We start from the raw sequence: 17,118 nt of genomic DNA, 5'->3' as shown, positions 1-17,118 counted from the left end.
GTCATTAGCAGCAGCCCATTGATCATTATCTAAACTTGACCTCAAGTGCAAACGCTAACAATTGCATTAATGCAATAATGCAGATTTTCTTTTCCTGTTGATGAAAGAAACTGATAGCTCCACACATAGCTCCATAGCATTTCACGTTTCAATGTGTATTACTGACAAATTAGAAAAGTTTATTTTAGTTAACACATTTTTATAAGTAGAAAGTCTTAAATTCATCAGATTGTTTTTTTAAAAAAATCATTATTGCAAAAAGTTATGACAAAACATCTTTTAATAATGATCCTTGCAATGCCAACACTCTGTACTTCAGTTTGGTACACCGTTTAATTGAGGGTACTCTGGTACTTTATCAGCAGCTCATTTGCTTTTTCTCCCTATTTGTCTCAGTAATTTCTAACTTCATATTAGGAATTGCTATTTTTGAGCTGTGCTTGTTGCAAGAGGACCTTGTTAACTATTAGCCACAATGACCAGTGTTATCTCAAAGCATGAGTTTTGGGTGCATGTCATGTATAAATCTAGGAACAGTTTAAACTGACACATTTAAAACAGAGACACATTTCAGTGAAAAACCCTAAAAAGACAATTCGCCTTACAGGTAATATATATTTGTGGTTCTGTTTCAGTCTAATGCCAAACTGAAGCTGGTACGGAGTCTGGCAGTGTGTGAGGAGTCCTCTGGTCCGTTCTCCAATGATGGACCTCCAGAATCGGTACTGTTCCTGTCTCTAACCCCTAACCACTCACCCTAACCCTCATCTTTACCCTTGAGCCTGGCCTGCAATTATTTGTGTCGAATTAACACTGTCTAATAGACTAAACAAATTAGAGCCAAAAGTTTTACCGTCTTTTTTCATTGTAATTTAATGTCATTTTCCAGGATATCATCCAGCTTCACATCAGCTGTCCATCAGATAAGGAAGAGGAAAAGTCTTCCAAGGACGAGTATGAAAATGAAGAGAAGGAGAAGAAGGACAAGACTCCGCGAAAGATGTTGTCACGTGGTAAGATGCAGCTCTAGTTCTAATCAAACTTGTGTTAACATCAGTTTGGTGTCATTCTTATTCCCACACATAGACTCAAAGCTCTGTCAAATATGCAATAATAAGTTTATTCATTCTCCGTACACCAATACAATGAATGCTAGGTCCAATTTTCAGACAGTCTCCCTTCTCACTGTCCCTCTCTTCTATTTACACTCACACATGCTCTGCATAGAAACACACACATAGAGAGAGAGAGAGAGAGAGAGAGCCCATTTGATTGTTTTGACAGGCTATGTCATTAACAGCAAGCCTCCTTCACACACAGCTCACCTGTTGTTTTGAAAAAGGTTGAAATGATCCAAAATGCAAGTTGTGTTCTTTGGGCGACTAGAAAACATTCTGCCGATGAAAGAAGTAGAGAGAGAAACAGGACATGCCAAGCTGATATGTGTGTACACTCACTTTGGTAAGGACCAGGGCCTTTCAAAATTGAAGATTGCAGTTTAGATTGTGATTGTTAGTAGATTGTGGTATTAATATTTTTTATACTGTTAGTCATATCCAAACTAAAATGATATGATCTACAGAAGATAATGGCATCTCCCCCTCTTCTTTTTTTTAATTACCTACCTCCCTCATTCCCTTCCTCTTTGTACAGAGGCCCTCAGGTGTCATTAGACTCGAAGTGCAGTGGAGATGAAATGGCTAGCCCAACTGTCTAGTGTAGTGGAAAACTGTGGAAAATGATCCCCTGTTGGATGTTTGTGTGTGTGTAAACATAGAAGAACAGCAAGCTGGTGTCTCTTGCATTCTGCTTCACTTTATGTTTATCCTCCCTGAACAACCAGGAATGTCATTACTTGAGTATTGGGGAGCCATTTTAGGAGCTATGTCTAGCAGCATCCCAACTTAACTTTCTGTCTGACATGCACTTTGCAGAAGTGTCACTTTATTTTCCCACCCAGTTTCTCAAACATTTGCTTTTCTTGCCTGCTTTTTTTCTCTCTTGTAGACTCCAGTCAGGAATACACTGACTCCACGGGCATTGATGTTCATGAGTTTTTGGTCAACACACTGAAAAACAATCCCAGGTATGAGATTGTCGCCAAAGGTTGACTGATAGCTACAGCTATGACGAGATCAACACCACAGAAAATTAACAAAAATGGATATGGATAGAACTGGTCATTTATATTTGTTTAATCGCTCAGCTACATGTTTATTTATGCATGAGTGGTCTGGTGGATTGTATATTGATGGCCATATGCAATATTGCCATACAACGTGCCTTTGATCTGTGGTTGGTATGCTTACTGCACGCTTACTGTCACTGACCCACTCCCTTCTCTATCCCCCACCCCCACTCCTTGGCCTAACAGGGATCGTATGATGCTGCTTAAACTAGAACAAGATATCCTGGAGTTCATTAATGACGACAAGTAAGCCACATTCCTCATAACCACTCTCTTGTATTTAAATTTAGCCTTTCTTCATCCTGTTTATTTATAGATTTCTGAAGTAATGAGACAAATATGGCAAGTTGTGGATGATATTATGGGGCAAGTTTAGACTGACAGTGTTTCTGGCTAGGACTCTGTGTTCTCTGGTAACCAGAATGGTGTTGTCAGACTTAATTATTATGACTTGAAATCAACCTGAAAGTAAGTAAATCATCTTGTACAAAACAGAGACAATTGAAGACTATTTGTCACATTTCTGCAGAACACATAAGAGGGTTATATTAATTAATGGTTTCAAATGGTAAAAAGAAATGTGTACATTTTGAAAACAGACATTACACAATTCAACAAAAAGAAAAACTTGAAGCAACACAGTAATTTAGCAATTATCAGTTGACTGTAGTACACTGTTGAGATAACATCTAGTGCTTACAACTTTGTATTTTCTGTGCCTTGCAGTAACCAGTATAAGAAGTTTCCACAGATGACTTCTTACCACCGTATGCTGCTGCACCGTGTGGCTGCCTATTTTGGGATGGACCACAATGTGGATCAGACAGGCAAGGCGGTGATCATCAACAAGACGGGCAACACACGCATGTGAGTGACATAGGTCCAGACATCAGCAGAGAGCAGAGAGAGAGAGAGGGGAACTTGGCTACCAGCCAGCTGTTACACCCCACAGCCACAGCTATTTAAGTATGAGTCGCAAATGTAGTATCTCTGGTAAATCAGTTACTTTGGAAAAACGTAAAACGAAAAACAAATCTTAGCCTGTATTATTATTTTTTAATCTTGTTTGGAATATTGTAATTGTAATTTTTTTTTTTTTTAAAGAATGGACAGGTTTTTTTCTGAAATAGGCAGATGTACCTTAACAGTTCAAGTTTTCCAAATGGCTATGTGAGGATTTGACATTTGAAATTGAAGCACTAACAATGCCACCTGTACTGTGAAACAGCTTTGGAATGGTACAGCAGTTTTTTTTCTGTTTAATTTCTTTTGTAATGCAGTCATTCTTTTAAAATCCAGGTTTGTTTTAGTGTGTTATAAAGCATGCTTTTGGCCCTCTACTGTTTTGACAGCCCAGAACAACGTTTTTCGGAACACATCAAGGATGAACGTAACATGGACTTTCAAAAAAAATTCATCCTAAAGAGAGATGATGCCAGCATGGACAAGGATGATAATCAGGTAGGCTGCATTGTGACATGACATAAATATGTCATATTCACTATCCTTATTTTTCTGCTGTTACCACTAAGTATGAGAGAGTGAGAAATTAAGTTTGTGAGTGTGTAACTGTCTAAACATATGGCACTTCCACTGATACTTTACTCCTCATACTAGCATATTTTTGTAGTCACAACCATCAATTATTTAACTGTTGAGTAACAAAAAAACTTTGCCTGGCATGTCTCACACAGTCTTTCATAATGGCCTTAAAGCTAACTAAACACTCTATTCTTGCTAGCAAATAAGCTATTATTCAAACGCTCACAAATTTCCAGTGATGAGTCTCCTGACTATCTGGGCATCTGGAAGTAAGAGTAGTAGTGGGCAGAGTGGCTTCAGCAAGTACTGCAGCAACATCTCAGCCATGTGTTTAATAATTGAATAAGTACTTCATTTTAATCATTTTAAATAGAGCTATAGATGTTAATAGTCTTATTGATTTATCAGTTGTAGCTATTAAAGAGCTTGCACAGTTTAAAAAGTGATTACTTTACAGTTGGACAGTGGATGTGAAACAGACATTTACAGTACATTTCAGGTTTCCTGAATGCACCGTGGTTTTGCTTTTGTTGTAATGCAGATGGTAAAATTAAAGTTAGAACTGGAGCTGATTTTTATTTCCAATACTACCAATTAAACTATTAATAGGCCCTTTGTATGCAGTAACTTTCACGTTCCTTGTACTGTGCCTCACTTTGACACACAGTTTACAGTACTGAACTTACTGTGGGTTTAATATCTCCTCTTTGGCTGCTGTTTCCCCATTTGTGAGACACAAAACTGTTTGGCTTGGGGCAGTGCTTTCTGTGATGCAAAACTTCACTTCATCTACTGGGCTGTCAGACAATGGCACAAGAATCCACATTTAAACTATATGTCAGCTATAAAATACACAACTACAACATTTTCTCTTCATTTCAACAGGAACTTAATACTTTGCTTCTATAGATGTGTAGTTTTCAATCAACCACAAAAACCACACTTTCGATCACAGCAACAGTTTGATAATTATAATAAAAAAGAAAAAGCGTTTTTAATCAAATTTGCTTGCTTTGTTTCTGTCTGAAGCCGTTTTCTCACACTTCATTGTTTCTTCCAACAATGTTTGTTTTAAGCTTTGACACTTTTGTTTTGGTGCCTCATATTTGTCATATTATTTTGTTTGATGACGTGTGTCCTATCACGTTTGTGGTGTTAAAGCCCACACTGATTCCACTCCTGAAAACACTCATTTTGGACAGTTGCCATTCCGTTTTGTTTTGACGCAGTGCAGCTCCTCTCCCTTTGCATGCTACTGTTGTTATCATGTGCCTTGTTGCTGCTTATCTTTACAGCAAGTCACACAAAGTGTGGCTATACATATATCTACGTAATAATTCAGCAAAAATTTGTGAATAGTGAAAATTAGATTATAACTATGTTCCCAAATTTTAGATTCGTGTACCGCTGCAGGATGGACGACGGAGCAAGTCCATTGAAGAGCGAGAGGAAGAGTATCAGCGGGTACGAGACCGGATCTTTGCCCGAGAAGTAAGTATTGGACCTGGATAGGGTAGCAGATTATCAAATCATCTACAGCTTCTTTAACTAGTGAGAATTATGGATGGGTACCGAAACCCAAGATTAAACGGCCCTGAGGTGACATTATCAAAGACTGTGCTATTGATGAGCTCTGATGTTATCGGTTCTTTTCTCTGTACTGGAGAAATTAAAAAAAATTAAATTAAAATAAAAAAAATAGTTTTCCTATTTATTATTGCAGCTTAAAATCATCTTGCACATTTTATCTGATCAACTCTGTTTCTGATTAAGAGCTATCTCTCACACGCTGCAGCACTGTGCAACACACACACACACACACACACACACACACACACACACACAGATCCACAGACCCTTCTCTAAGTGACTGTGGCAGAGAGAATCTGTTTACACTTCAGTGGGAGTAAATGCCAACAATTCTCATTGCCACAGGTGCAACAAGTCTTTTACATGTAAGGGCAGAAATACAAGCAGTCTGTCTAAACGTCTGGTCAAACATCAAAGTGCATCACATACAGGTGGAGAAACTACTGCTCAGTAAAAATCTTGTCAAAGAAAAATTCCTACATTCAATTGTTATTTTTATGAAGAGTGGTAAGTGGTATTATCAACACAATGTACTATCATTTACTTCACATCTGTGTAGCTCTTAACTCTTACATACAATACTCGACAGCTGAATGAATAATACTGCATTGTGTTTTGTAACATTTTGAATAAAATATGTGATGCTTTGTCCAGAGAGTTCTTTTCTGAGATCAAATGTTTATATTAAATTTATGAATGCAACCATTTAAAGATTTAATAACGTTTTTGTTAAAATTGCAGCAATAATGAACCAACCCAGTCCTTTCTATACCAAGCCAAAGACAAACCTCAAACCCCTTCACCATAACAACTTATGGGGGTTAATTTATATACAGTACTTACTAAAGTACTGCATCTGTAAGCACTATCAGTGAGAGTAGTAGTACCGGCTGCCACACTGGGAAGCTGCATTTTAAGTCACCAAAATAAATATGTCAAACTTGAAAGCTTCTGACAAGATTATAAGCAGAAAATGTTGTCTTAAGTGCTACTGGATGAATGAAGCATTTCATAATGTGCAGGTGTCCTTTTTTTTACAGTCTTCTCAAAATGGATACATCAACGACAACAGGTAAGATGATTGATCCTAATGGAGCCTCTTCTATGAACAATTTATACTTCACACATTTATTGATTCTCTGTACAAATCTGATGGCTTGTAATAATCTAGGCTCTACAATAATCTGACAAAAAGTCGACTTCAAACAAGTTAGAGTTGTATTTGCTGATGGTTCTCTCCTGTGCAACATGTTCAGGCGTGTTTTTATTATATATTGCAAAGGCCACACGGTCTCTGAGAAAGATTTGAAGGTAGTGGATCAAATGCTCCCACAGCAGTTATATTCAGCCTTCCTCCCCAGGCACCTTGACCATTGAGGTTAAAAGATTAGGACTCAGTATGCAGAGACACAGGGAGTGTAGGCTTTCAATAGTTTAAGTATCTGCCTTGTGTGCATTATGTATATATTTTTTCTTCATCTTCTCAGGGGTAAAAATTGTACACTGTCGTTACCTCTACCTCGCACCCCTCCTTATGTCACCCTCCCCTGAACCCCCTTCCTGATCTCCAGTCCAGTCCTGTAACCCTAGCATTTTCTCCTAATGTTAACCCCAGCAGACTTTCCACTGAGGGCTACTGCTCTAGCTCTCAAAAGAGGAGGCAGATCTTTAGGTATTGGGGTGCTGCTGACTTTGGCTTGTGTGTTGCCATGCCCATTTTTTGAAAGTGGTTTGTCGATGATGGTGGTGACTTGTGGTGGTTTTATATCTTTGCTTGGTGTAGTCGGCTGATTGATGGCTATTCCAGCACTGCACCTTGGGGCTTCCCATGGCCCATGCATGGCTGCTTTGTGGTTTCACTGAGAACTGATCAACCTACTTACCTTTCCACCCATTCACTGTCAACTACATTTTTTATATAATGCAACTGCATCACTTCCATAGTAAACTGTTTGTTTTGTGGTTGACTTAGTCTTGTAGTTTTTGTCAGCATGTCACCTATTACATAGTAGCACGTACCAATTTATAAGAAGTACATGCAGTAGTGCTTTGGAGGTGACGAAAAGTAATAATTATGATTAGCGTCAGACTGTGAAGAAAGGACATAGATGGGTATAGATTTGAGTGCAAAAGGGCTGCAGCTAACAGCTATTTTTATTGTTGCTGAATCTTATGATTATTTTCTCAGTTTAACATTTTGGTCTGTAAAATATTTGTGAAAAATGTTAATCACAATTTCTGCTGTTACAATGTCTTTTTTTTTGTAATAGCAGTCAGAACCCAAATATATTGAGTCTACAATTGTAGAGGACCAAGAAATCTAGCGAATATTCGTGTTTTAATTTGTATATTGTGTGCATTGTTATATAGAGGCTTTAACATAAGCTTTAAGATACAGCCTTCCTTTTCTTCCTGTTTTCTTTTTAAGTAAATAATTATCTCGTGTAGCTGTAAAATTTTAATTTTTCATCATCAGATTTTGAAACGTCCAGTTATTTGGTGACTATTTGTTTATTCATTTGTGACTATTCGTCTTCATGCTGGTTGTAGAAACTTCATTAGAGGTTGACATGTAATGCGTCATTAATAATTTGTGTTTGAAATGTCAAATCTTTTAAATTTTCCTTAAAAATTAGCTTAATATCCCAAGACCAGCTCATATGAAGTGTATCAGGTGTTTACAGAATAGATACTGTTAAACTAAGAATGAAACCGCAACCTTCAGGTAAATTGACCAAAACAAAGTTCTTGAGCTTCTTGAGACATGGTAATTGAGCTGTCTAATAAAGACAGAGATGGAAGCACATAACAACAACAGCTTCCCTTGTTAGTGCGTGTGATGGGGATTGCTGTCGTGAGTGGAGAGTGGCAGTGAAGTAACATGTGATCCACAGCAGAATCCCTCATCCTCTTCCTCCTCCTCCTCCTGCTCATCCTGCTCTCATGTTTGTCTGCAGAGCCAAGTGAACAAGTGTGTGCCTCCCTTTCCAGCAAATGGCACAACACCCACCCTTCCTTTAAATAGGCTGTGCAGAGAGAGGACTCAAAATAGATCCTCCATTAATTACAGTCGCTCTGAAATATTTATCAGCCACAGCCATCTTCAAACGCCACTAACTATCACTAGGGTTTTGCAACTCATACCACATCCTTGTTCTCATCATGGAGATTCCCACAATCAGTCTTACACGTTTTGAATTCATTTAGTCTTGTTCTCTCTGAACGGACATACTTGGCTCATATTCCTCCTCCAGGTCTAAGAGGATGAAAAAAACAGCTGTGTTAACAGCTCACTTGCCTGTTGGGTTTATTTTTTTTACTCTACTGTCCTTAATGTGGAGTCATCGGTCTCTGTTCACCTGCAAGGCTGTCTGTCTACATTCATTTTAATGCTACATCAAAGTATGTACAGAACATTTTGCTTTTTTTGAACATGTCAAAGGCAGACCCAACCATTCACTTGCAATGGAGGGGTTTCCCCAGAGTGGTGGTTACGCTTACAGTGTGATCATTGGTTTTCTCGGCAGCTACCCTTATCCAGGGTGACAGCATCACAACAACACAATGAGTGTGTATAAAGCAATACAGTTTAAAAAACCATAGTGGTGAACCAGTGGTAGCAAGTGGTTATTTTGTAGACAAGTGTGTGTGAGTCTGAGTGTTGATGTACATCTGCTCTTATTGTCTGAGTGTTGATGTACATCTGGTATTAATTTACAGGTGTGTGTGTGTGTATCTTGTTTCCATGTCATTTCTTGTCTTTGTACATTGTATTTTAAGCGCATGTGTTACCTCTTTTATCTGTATTCATATGTATGACACATATGTATGCAGTTATTAATTGTGTGAAGTTTTTTATGTGAATGTTGTCTCCAATCTTAAATGGTTTGTGTTGAATTCATGGAAGTTTCTCATCTTGTGTCACTGTAATGTCCTCTGACACCTCTGTGTTGATTGTCTGCAGCATTTTTCTCTCTGCATGTATGTTTTTTTATGTGGATGAGTTTGTATATCTTTGTGTGTGTGAATGTGTGTGGGGTTGTGTGTTTAAATTTGGAAATAATATTGTTTGGTGGTCTGTTGCCTGACTTGTATTGTGGTTTCACTAAACCAGCCAATATGCACCTGTGTTGAATGCCCCAACCTAAAGCCCGTCACACTGTGTCCTTTCTACCTGTTGATGGTCTTATTGTACTCTTCTGTTTCTGCTCTTCACACTGTCCTATTTTGTTTTTGACTATCTTTCCATTTCTGTTTCCACCTGCTTTCTCCTCTGCTTCAATTTCTCTTATGTGCACATCTTCCCTTTTTCTATATATTCCTCACTCTACTTGTGTGCATTTTTGTCTCTCTTCCTCTCACATCTTAATTTTTAACTTGTCTCTCTGTCCACATCTCCTACTTGGTACTTCTTAACTCTCCTCACTTTAAATCTTTTGTTACCTATTCTTTCCGACACCCATCCCCATTTTATCTCATTCATTTCATCTCTTTGTCTTTCTTCTTCCTCTCTGTTCTAACTTTTCTCAGAGGGAACCGCGAGAGCTCCAGCCGGGCTTCAAGCAGTCGTCAAAGCAGCACAGACAGTGACATGAAGTGCCTGGAGCCACGGCCCTGGAGCAGCACCGACTCAGACAGCTCCAACCGCACCCTCCGGCCGCCCGTCACTAAGGCCAGCAGCTTCTCTGGCATCTCTATCCTTACCAGAGGGGATAGTCTTGGCAGCAACAAAGGCTCACAGGGAAGCTGCAAAGGCTCTCGCTCTGGTAAGGACTGTGGAGGACATTTAGGGCTTTCTAGTGTATATCATCAATGCTAGTATACCTAGTAACTATGCTAGTAGCTACCTTGAAACACTGGCTTCTACCATTAATAATAGTAATTATTCCTACTTAAGCCAGCACAACATAATGCCGTGAAGACTACATTTTGCATGTAGCGTAATGTCACAGTGTAGATATGACTTGTGGTCATTTTTGTTCATTCGTAGGAACAAATCATATATCACTTTATTTCCTGAATATAAGACAAGATTACCTCACTTGTTTTTGTAAAATGAATTTTATGAAAATACAAAAAACTTGCAGAGTCATGTTGGGAAAGTTTTCCTCCCAGACCGAGGAGCAGATATTTCTTATTCTCTGCAACTTTTTCTCTCAAAAAGTGATACATGATTTACTTCCAGTGAGATCTTTAGGGTACTTCTGTAACCCCGGTTTTCTGAGTAGCATGAGTGAGATGTCTGATATGCCACCACCTATGCAGAAGCATTTGTACCGCTGCACCAGCCCTGAGTGGCTGGCAGTCGTTACGTCTGCGTCAGGAGACTTATAAATGCCTGACGCAGCATCACCCATCATTCAAAACAAGCACCCCTCTTCTCCCTTCACCCCAATGACAAGAAGGATGTTCTGGTGAGACATTGCAATCATGCTACTCAGAGAACCGGTGTTACGGAAGTAACCTAAAGTTCTCTTTCATAGCATTCGTTTCGATGTCTCACTATGGGATATAGAGACTCCCGTATTGCCAGAAAAGCTTATCTTGAAGACTGAGTGCTCCTGTATGTCAGCGCACCATTTCTCAAACACCCTTAACTTAAAGTCGTACAGAGACATGGTGGAGGATGCCCTGGCATTCTGAATAGTATTTAAGACTTTGTCTGACAGTCCAGTAAGTCATAAATTAAACCACTCATGACCCATATTGCCAGTCGCACTGAGTAGGGGTGAAAATTCTGCCCTTGCACCTGAGAGAGGAGATCTCTGCGCAGCGGGAGGGCCCGTGGTTGGTCGCAAAGGAGCTGCATCCACCAGCTAGTGAATGGTTGGCCAGTGACACGTGGTCAGAATCAGGAATAAACGATTCGCCCTCAAAAGGGTCGGAAGGATCAAAGCCAGCGGTGGAAATGCGTAAAGTAGGACAGGTGGCCACTTGTGCACAAGTGCGTCTACGCCCAGTGGAGTGCTCTGGTCATGCAGGGAGAGAAACAGCGGACACTGAGCATTCTCCCTCGAAACACATAGGTATGCAGCCGACAGTTGTGAGTGGAGATGGGCTGCGATCAGTGGCTCCATGGTCCTGAGGCAATTTCTTCCCTTGGTATCGGGACCAGGTTGTCGTGCATGTCCATGCTAAGATGGGGCTGAAGCCATGCAAGTTCAGGGTTATTTTCTTCCACCATGTCAAGCTGGTGTTCCTCGGCAGTATGGGTGGCAAGAACGGGGTTCTTTTCCAACAGACTAGCCTGGCGAGTTTGCCTTCAGCAGAGACTCTTCACTGTGAAGCCAGCGCAGTGTGTGCATGAACTAGGGTTGCTGACAGTGGCCTGGACATGTTCCAGCCCAAGACAGGCGATAAAGACCTGGTGTGTGTCGTTGCTCGATATCTTATTCCCACAGGCAGCTTCACCTTGGGAGGTGGAAAGCAGCTTTGCAGCCGTATCCACACAGCTGGTGTGCTAAATGAAAGAGGTAATTAGCTAGGATTATAATCCAGTAGCTAGCATAGGCAGTGGCTAACAGCATGATGGACATAGATCTTAGTTTGCTTGGAGTAGCGAAGGTAACATGCTAAGTGGCTTGTAGAAACAAAAGGCTCTGCTGTTTGGAGACAGACCAGAGTTAAACAGGACCACCTATGGCAAAGCCAGTCGAGTGTTAGCTCCAGTCTGAGGACAGTAAAGCTAGTCAGTGTAGACACAGACGAAAGTAGCGTGCTTCTGAAGTGAGAAGAGGTGATTGAATGACGAGTGACACTGCCTCAGTCATTTATAAGGAGCAGGGCCCTGACTCAGATGTCACGACTGTTAGCCACTCAGGGATGGCGTCGTGGTACAGATGTTTCTGTGAATACATGAGTGGACGTATCCCATAGTGAGATATCGAAACGAATGAAGAGAACTATTTCTTCTTCTACTCTAGGCTTCTTGACTTGGTTCCAAAGCTGTTCAACCATTTGACAAGCAGTACTGACAGGAGAAGCTCATATATTTGCAACTTAACTTGCAGACAGATTGCTCTAACAACACTTAAAGGAACTCACAAGCATAAAAACATTAAAGCTTCAAGTAGCCCTTAATGCAATACACTATCTGGTACTCTCTCCTTTCAAAAGTAATAACAATAGCAAAATATCTGATCTCATTAATACACTATATAGACGAAAGTACTGGGCCACCTGACCATTACACTGACAGGGGCATTAATGACATTGCATTTTAAATACATAGACAGCTTTGCAGCTCTTCTCAGTGGGAAGACTTTCCAGCCTTTTCCACCCCTTTTCTAGCCCTTCCAGCCTATCCCAACCCCTGAAAAACAGCCCCATCCCAGTACTTTTGTCTATATAATGTATGGCTTGTCCATGAAAATCATTTGACCATATGTAGTACTCATGTGCTGTATCTAGAAAAAATATGGTATTTTATTTGCAAACTATTTGTGAACTTAACATTCTGAACGGACATACTTATATACTCATATTCCTGCAGGTTATACATTTATTAACCTGAGAGACTTCCTCTTCCTGGAATGTTAACTCTGAGTATTTCTGTCTGTCATGTCTGCCTGTGCATCTCTAGGCCTGCCCCTAGTCAGTCCTGATGTATGTCCCCCACCTGCAGCCTCCCAGTCTAGCCGTAGCCTTCTTCCCTGCCCGTCACAGCAACCACAGCCGCAGCCCCAGGCTCCACCTCAGACTGCCCTGCTACCCACCCCACAGCAACACCCCATGGGCAACCACATGATAGCTCAGGTATGTACCTCTGCTACATTTATGTCAACCATATCAGTTAGAAAGAATCTTATTGAATCCAGTGGTCCCTCGAATATCTATCCCAGGTCTGCCTTCCCACTTGCGGTAGGTTGGCAGTGTAATAAGTGTTGTGCCTGAGAACATGCCTTGTCACGTATAAGTAGAAGGCACATAAAGCAACAATATGAAAGTTATTTACAGTCAGTTACTGCATAAATAATGACAGCTGTTTGCTCTCTTGTTTCACTCTGAGTAATGGTGAATACATTTCATTTATTGCCTTTGTATAATATTTAGAAACTAAATGCAATTTCCATTTCTATCCATGGTGTTCATTAACAATTTTCCCCCTGTTTTCTAACCCACATTTTCCCTGTGTCTTCATTTCTTTTTACGCCCTTCTTATCTGTCTGCTTCTGACACCCTCCCTCTCACTGGCATGCTCTACTCACTCTTAATGCTCTGCCTTTTTATTTCCTCCTTCTTTCTGATGATGTGCATAGCCGGTGGCGTCTCTGCAGCCCTCTCAGCCTGTCTCCTACTCCAGCCCTTCCTGCCCCCAGGTTCTCCTGCCAGTTTCTCCTCCCCAGCAGTACACAATGGTACTGACACCTCTTGTAGCTTCATCTCTTCATATAAATTCAGTTAAAGACTGCATTACTGACACCCTCACGCATTATGTTTAACTATTTCTGTATTTTGGTAGAATTCTTTGCACTCGTATACTCTGTTCTGATTCATATGAGTATATGGTATTTAACCACAATTGTACTGCTCTGAACCATTCAGGTAGCACTTTCGCTTCAGGCTGTATACAACTTTGCCTTAACCCGAGAGACTTAACTCAGGGCTTCATCATGTGGCCGCTATTCCACGTGTGTGTCTGCATGTGACACATTTGCCATTGCTAAACAAAAAAAAAGTGACCATTGATGGTTCTCTGTTTTGATGATTGTAAGGGTATGCACTCGTATACCCTGTTCCAATTCACAAATCTGTATATATAAGTTGCGTGTTTCGTTTTGATGTAAAAAATAGTTTTGATCTGCCAAGTACTTGCTATTGTAATACCTTTTTTGGAAAGTAAATTTATAGTAGTTGTTAACATTGTTACCATTTACATTCTTTGAATATACACAGATTTGTGTTAACATAGAGCAAAACTGTATATTTTACCTATTAACTAAAAAATAAGATTGAAACAATGCAACTAGGTTAAAAAAAATCAATAGAATTTTTGCATAATTGTTTTATTTTTGTTATTTTTATTTTTGAGAACTAACAACTGCAGAATTGTGTCCTTAGCTTTAGCCTTCAATCTAGTCAAAATTTCCACAAGGCACTAACTAGAGATATCAGCAGCAAACAGATCTGTTTCTTTTATGTGTAGATGACGCATACAGTGACTTGGTCTAATGCACTTTTTAATGAATGGTAGGGGAAAAAGGTGCATTAAATATTAAGTCATTGTGCAAATGGCCTGTTATAGTTTTTCTTGTATATGGGTAATTGGGCCTATTAGTTTAAGGTTAGCCTTTATGTCTAACAACACCTGTTTCAGAGTATTGCCATGAGCATAATGTGTAGTTGTTAATTACATCACATGTTGTATTCAGTACTGTGTTGTCTAGATTCATAGTCGTATTTAGGTGCTTGTATGTAGTATAGTGGCAGTAACCCATTGTCATCGATGTCATTCCTCCCAGGGAGAAGAGCTGGCACCCCAGTTCAGCCAGATGACGCTGAGTCGGCAGGGCTCCAGCGAGAACCCTGAGCCTGCGCCGATGTATCAGGCTCCTCCCACAGTGCTGTCCCAGCACCCCCCTCCTCAGACTGGTTACATCATGGCTGCCACGGGTCAGCCTATGCCACCTCCCTCTGGCTACCAGCCTGCCACTGGGCACCCCCATCCTCCACCTCCACCACCTCCTCCATCCCAGCCTGTCATGCAGGCCCCACCCCCCCCACAAGGGTACATGCAGCCTCCTCCACCTCAACAGGTATGCTATATTCCACAGGTTCATGACCAGGGGCATATAAAATACATGAGAAGCAATGCAGAAATCAAAGTTGATTGTGATGTGTTATTGTTCTAGGGCCACACAGGTCCTAAAATCTGAAGAAAGAGACAGCACCTTCACTTCCACCATGTTTAACACATTGGCAGTAAAATGTTTAGTGAATGTCTGATTTTACTTGAGATTAATGGCTTATTTTTGGTATTTTCTTAAAAAGTATCAACTCGGATCCTTGTTGACTTCTTTCGATTTTTTCAGAGCTCAGTTTGAAGAGCAGTCTCGACACATTTGAGCATTTATTACAGCCACACCTTTTCACCATATATATGTATATATATACACATATATAAACAAATGTTCATCTCATGGCTTCAAGTGATTTATTTATTTTAATGTGTCACTGCACATACATGAGTTGGTGACTGTGGGCCAGGGTGTAGAGCAGGCCGTCCACTGATCACAGGGGTGATGGTTCAGACACTGAAGTCTAAATTCCTTCCAGTGGTGTCACCAGCATGTTTTGTGATCCCTTGCTGCCATCAGTATTTTAGTGTATCTGAATGGGCGAATGAGTAGCAAAACCATTCACCATAACACTTTCTTTATTTCTGTGATTCTGGATTGAATGAAGTACAACAGTATGGAAAACTGTTATTAGATTGGGAGTGTAACTCTGCAATGCATTACCAGGGAAACTTGTCAAAGCCGGATGAACACAACAGTGGAATTTTCCCTCTACCGTGTGTGTGAGGTGTAGAGGGAAGAAGCTAGAAGTTAGTAATTGTAATAAGACATATGAGATACACAGCACAGCCTAGCCACAGCCACAACTACAAACTGCCATAAACTACTGTTTATGTTATAAAATATGATTAGAGAGATGGGTAAGTAACAGTCATTACGGTTAAACATCACACTGTTCCTCAGTAAGTAATAGTTTTCCAGGTATATGGAACTAATAACTGATTTAATTTACAATGGCTTTAGCTAGCTCTACTCAGTAAATACATTACAAATATGTAATGCTTAATTTTGAAGATCTGTAATTTCTTAATATTTTTCTATTAACTTAATATGTTTCCTGGAAAGAACTATGTAATTTGGTACTAATTGAAGGGAAATTACACATTTTTATGTAAGAACTGTTTCTTTTACTCAAGAAAATATTCCTTCATTATTTGTTTATTTTTGGAAACTTCAACTATGTTTAGAATTGCAGTGCTTTTGCTTGTTCAGCTGACCTGCTGTGCAACGTACAATCACGTGTTTCAGTAAAAATCATCCAATGATGCAAAAATTCCATAAATAAGACAAATTGAAAAGATGTTCCTTGTAAAGTCAGAGCTAGGCATGACATATTAGTGATGTGAATCCTGTTAAGTAGCGGGATTCACCCAGTGGGGAGTTTGGGCCCTGCACTCAGACCGCCGTGCGTCACCTTCACAAGCTTGGTCACAGCCAGGCTTCTAGCCTGTCACATTCTTCAGATTGCAGAGGCGGTGACAATAATGAGTTCTCTCACTCTCTGTCACTCACACTCTCCTTCCCTCCCTCAGGCTTTTACTTGAATCCATAAAGTAGTTAATATAATTCATTTGAAGAGAGAGAACTAAATTGACCTGGCTATTAAACACCCTGTGGGAGATATTAGGCAGTGTAATGTCACTCGTGGGCTCTTTTAGTTTGTTAGATTTTTGAGTTTTTAATAGTTGAAGAGTATACAAACGCTAAAGAAGTGCACTGTCCCTGGGCCAGAGTTTTTCACAGTGGATGTGACACAAAACAGAGCACTAACTGGGATCAGATGCCCATTTTACAGCTTTTTCCACATGCAATTCAAATTCAAATTCAGAAACACTTTATTTGTCCCCAGCGGGCAATTTAGAGGCACACAGAGTGGTTACAGTAATCAAGTGTAGTTGTTTGTGAGACTTTTTATGTAAACCTGATATTTACAGACTCACAAATGCTTTTCTGTCTTTTTACAGCTTCCATTTCTGCACTTCTGTTTTGTGGTTCCAAGCT

At 40.0% G+C, this 17,118-nt stretch overlaps 1 protein-coding gene across 6 annotated transcripts in view; it reads left to right on the top strand.

The window, feature by feature from the left end:
• The window catches only part of LOC124056114 (R3H domain-containing protein 2), a 54,352-nt gene that overhangs the window by 27,734 nt on the left and 9,500 nt on the right, over positions 1-17,118 (top strand). For 3 of the 6 annotated variants that reach the window (XM_046383227.1, XM_046383224.1, XM_046383225.1), the window contains 12 exons: positions 636-722; positions 890-1,013; positions 2,008-2,086; positions 2,375-2,434; positions 2,915-3,055; positions 3,541-3,649; positions 5,126-5,221; positions 6,343-6,392; positions 9,851-10,086; positions 12,903-13,075; positions 13,579-13,677; positions 14,782-15,075. In XM_046383227.1, the coding sequence (XP_046239183.1) occupies positions 636-722; positions 890-1,013; positions 2,008-2,086; positions 2,375-2,434; positions 2,915-3,055; positions 3,541-3,649; positions 5,126-5,221; positions 6,343-6,392; positions 9,851-10,086; positions 12,903-13,075; positions 13,579-13,677; positions 14,782-15,075 (1,548 nt within the window). The remainder of the gene's footprint in view (positions 1-635; positions 723-889; positions 1,014-2,007; positions 2,087-2,374; positions 2,435-2,914; positions 3,056-3,540; positions 3,650-5,125; positions 5,222-6,342; positions 6,393-9,850; positions 10,087-12,902; positions 13,076-13,578; positions 13,678-14,781; positions 15,076-17,118) is intronic. The other 3 variants (XM_046383228.1, XM_046383230.1, XM_046383229.1) reach the window with 3 other exon arrangements.

This window comes from Scatophagus argus, chromosome 3 (assembly GCF_020382885.2).
Source record: "Scatophagus argus isolate fScaArg1 chromosome 3, fScaArg1.pri, whole genome shotgun sequence".
Lineage (NCBI taxonomy): Eukaryota > Metazoa > Chordata > Actinopteri > Scatophagidae > Scatophagus > Scatophagus argus.
This window is presented reverse-complemented; position numbering and strand designations above follow the sequence as displayed.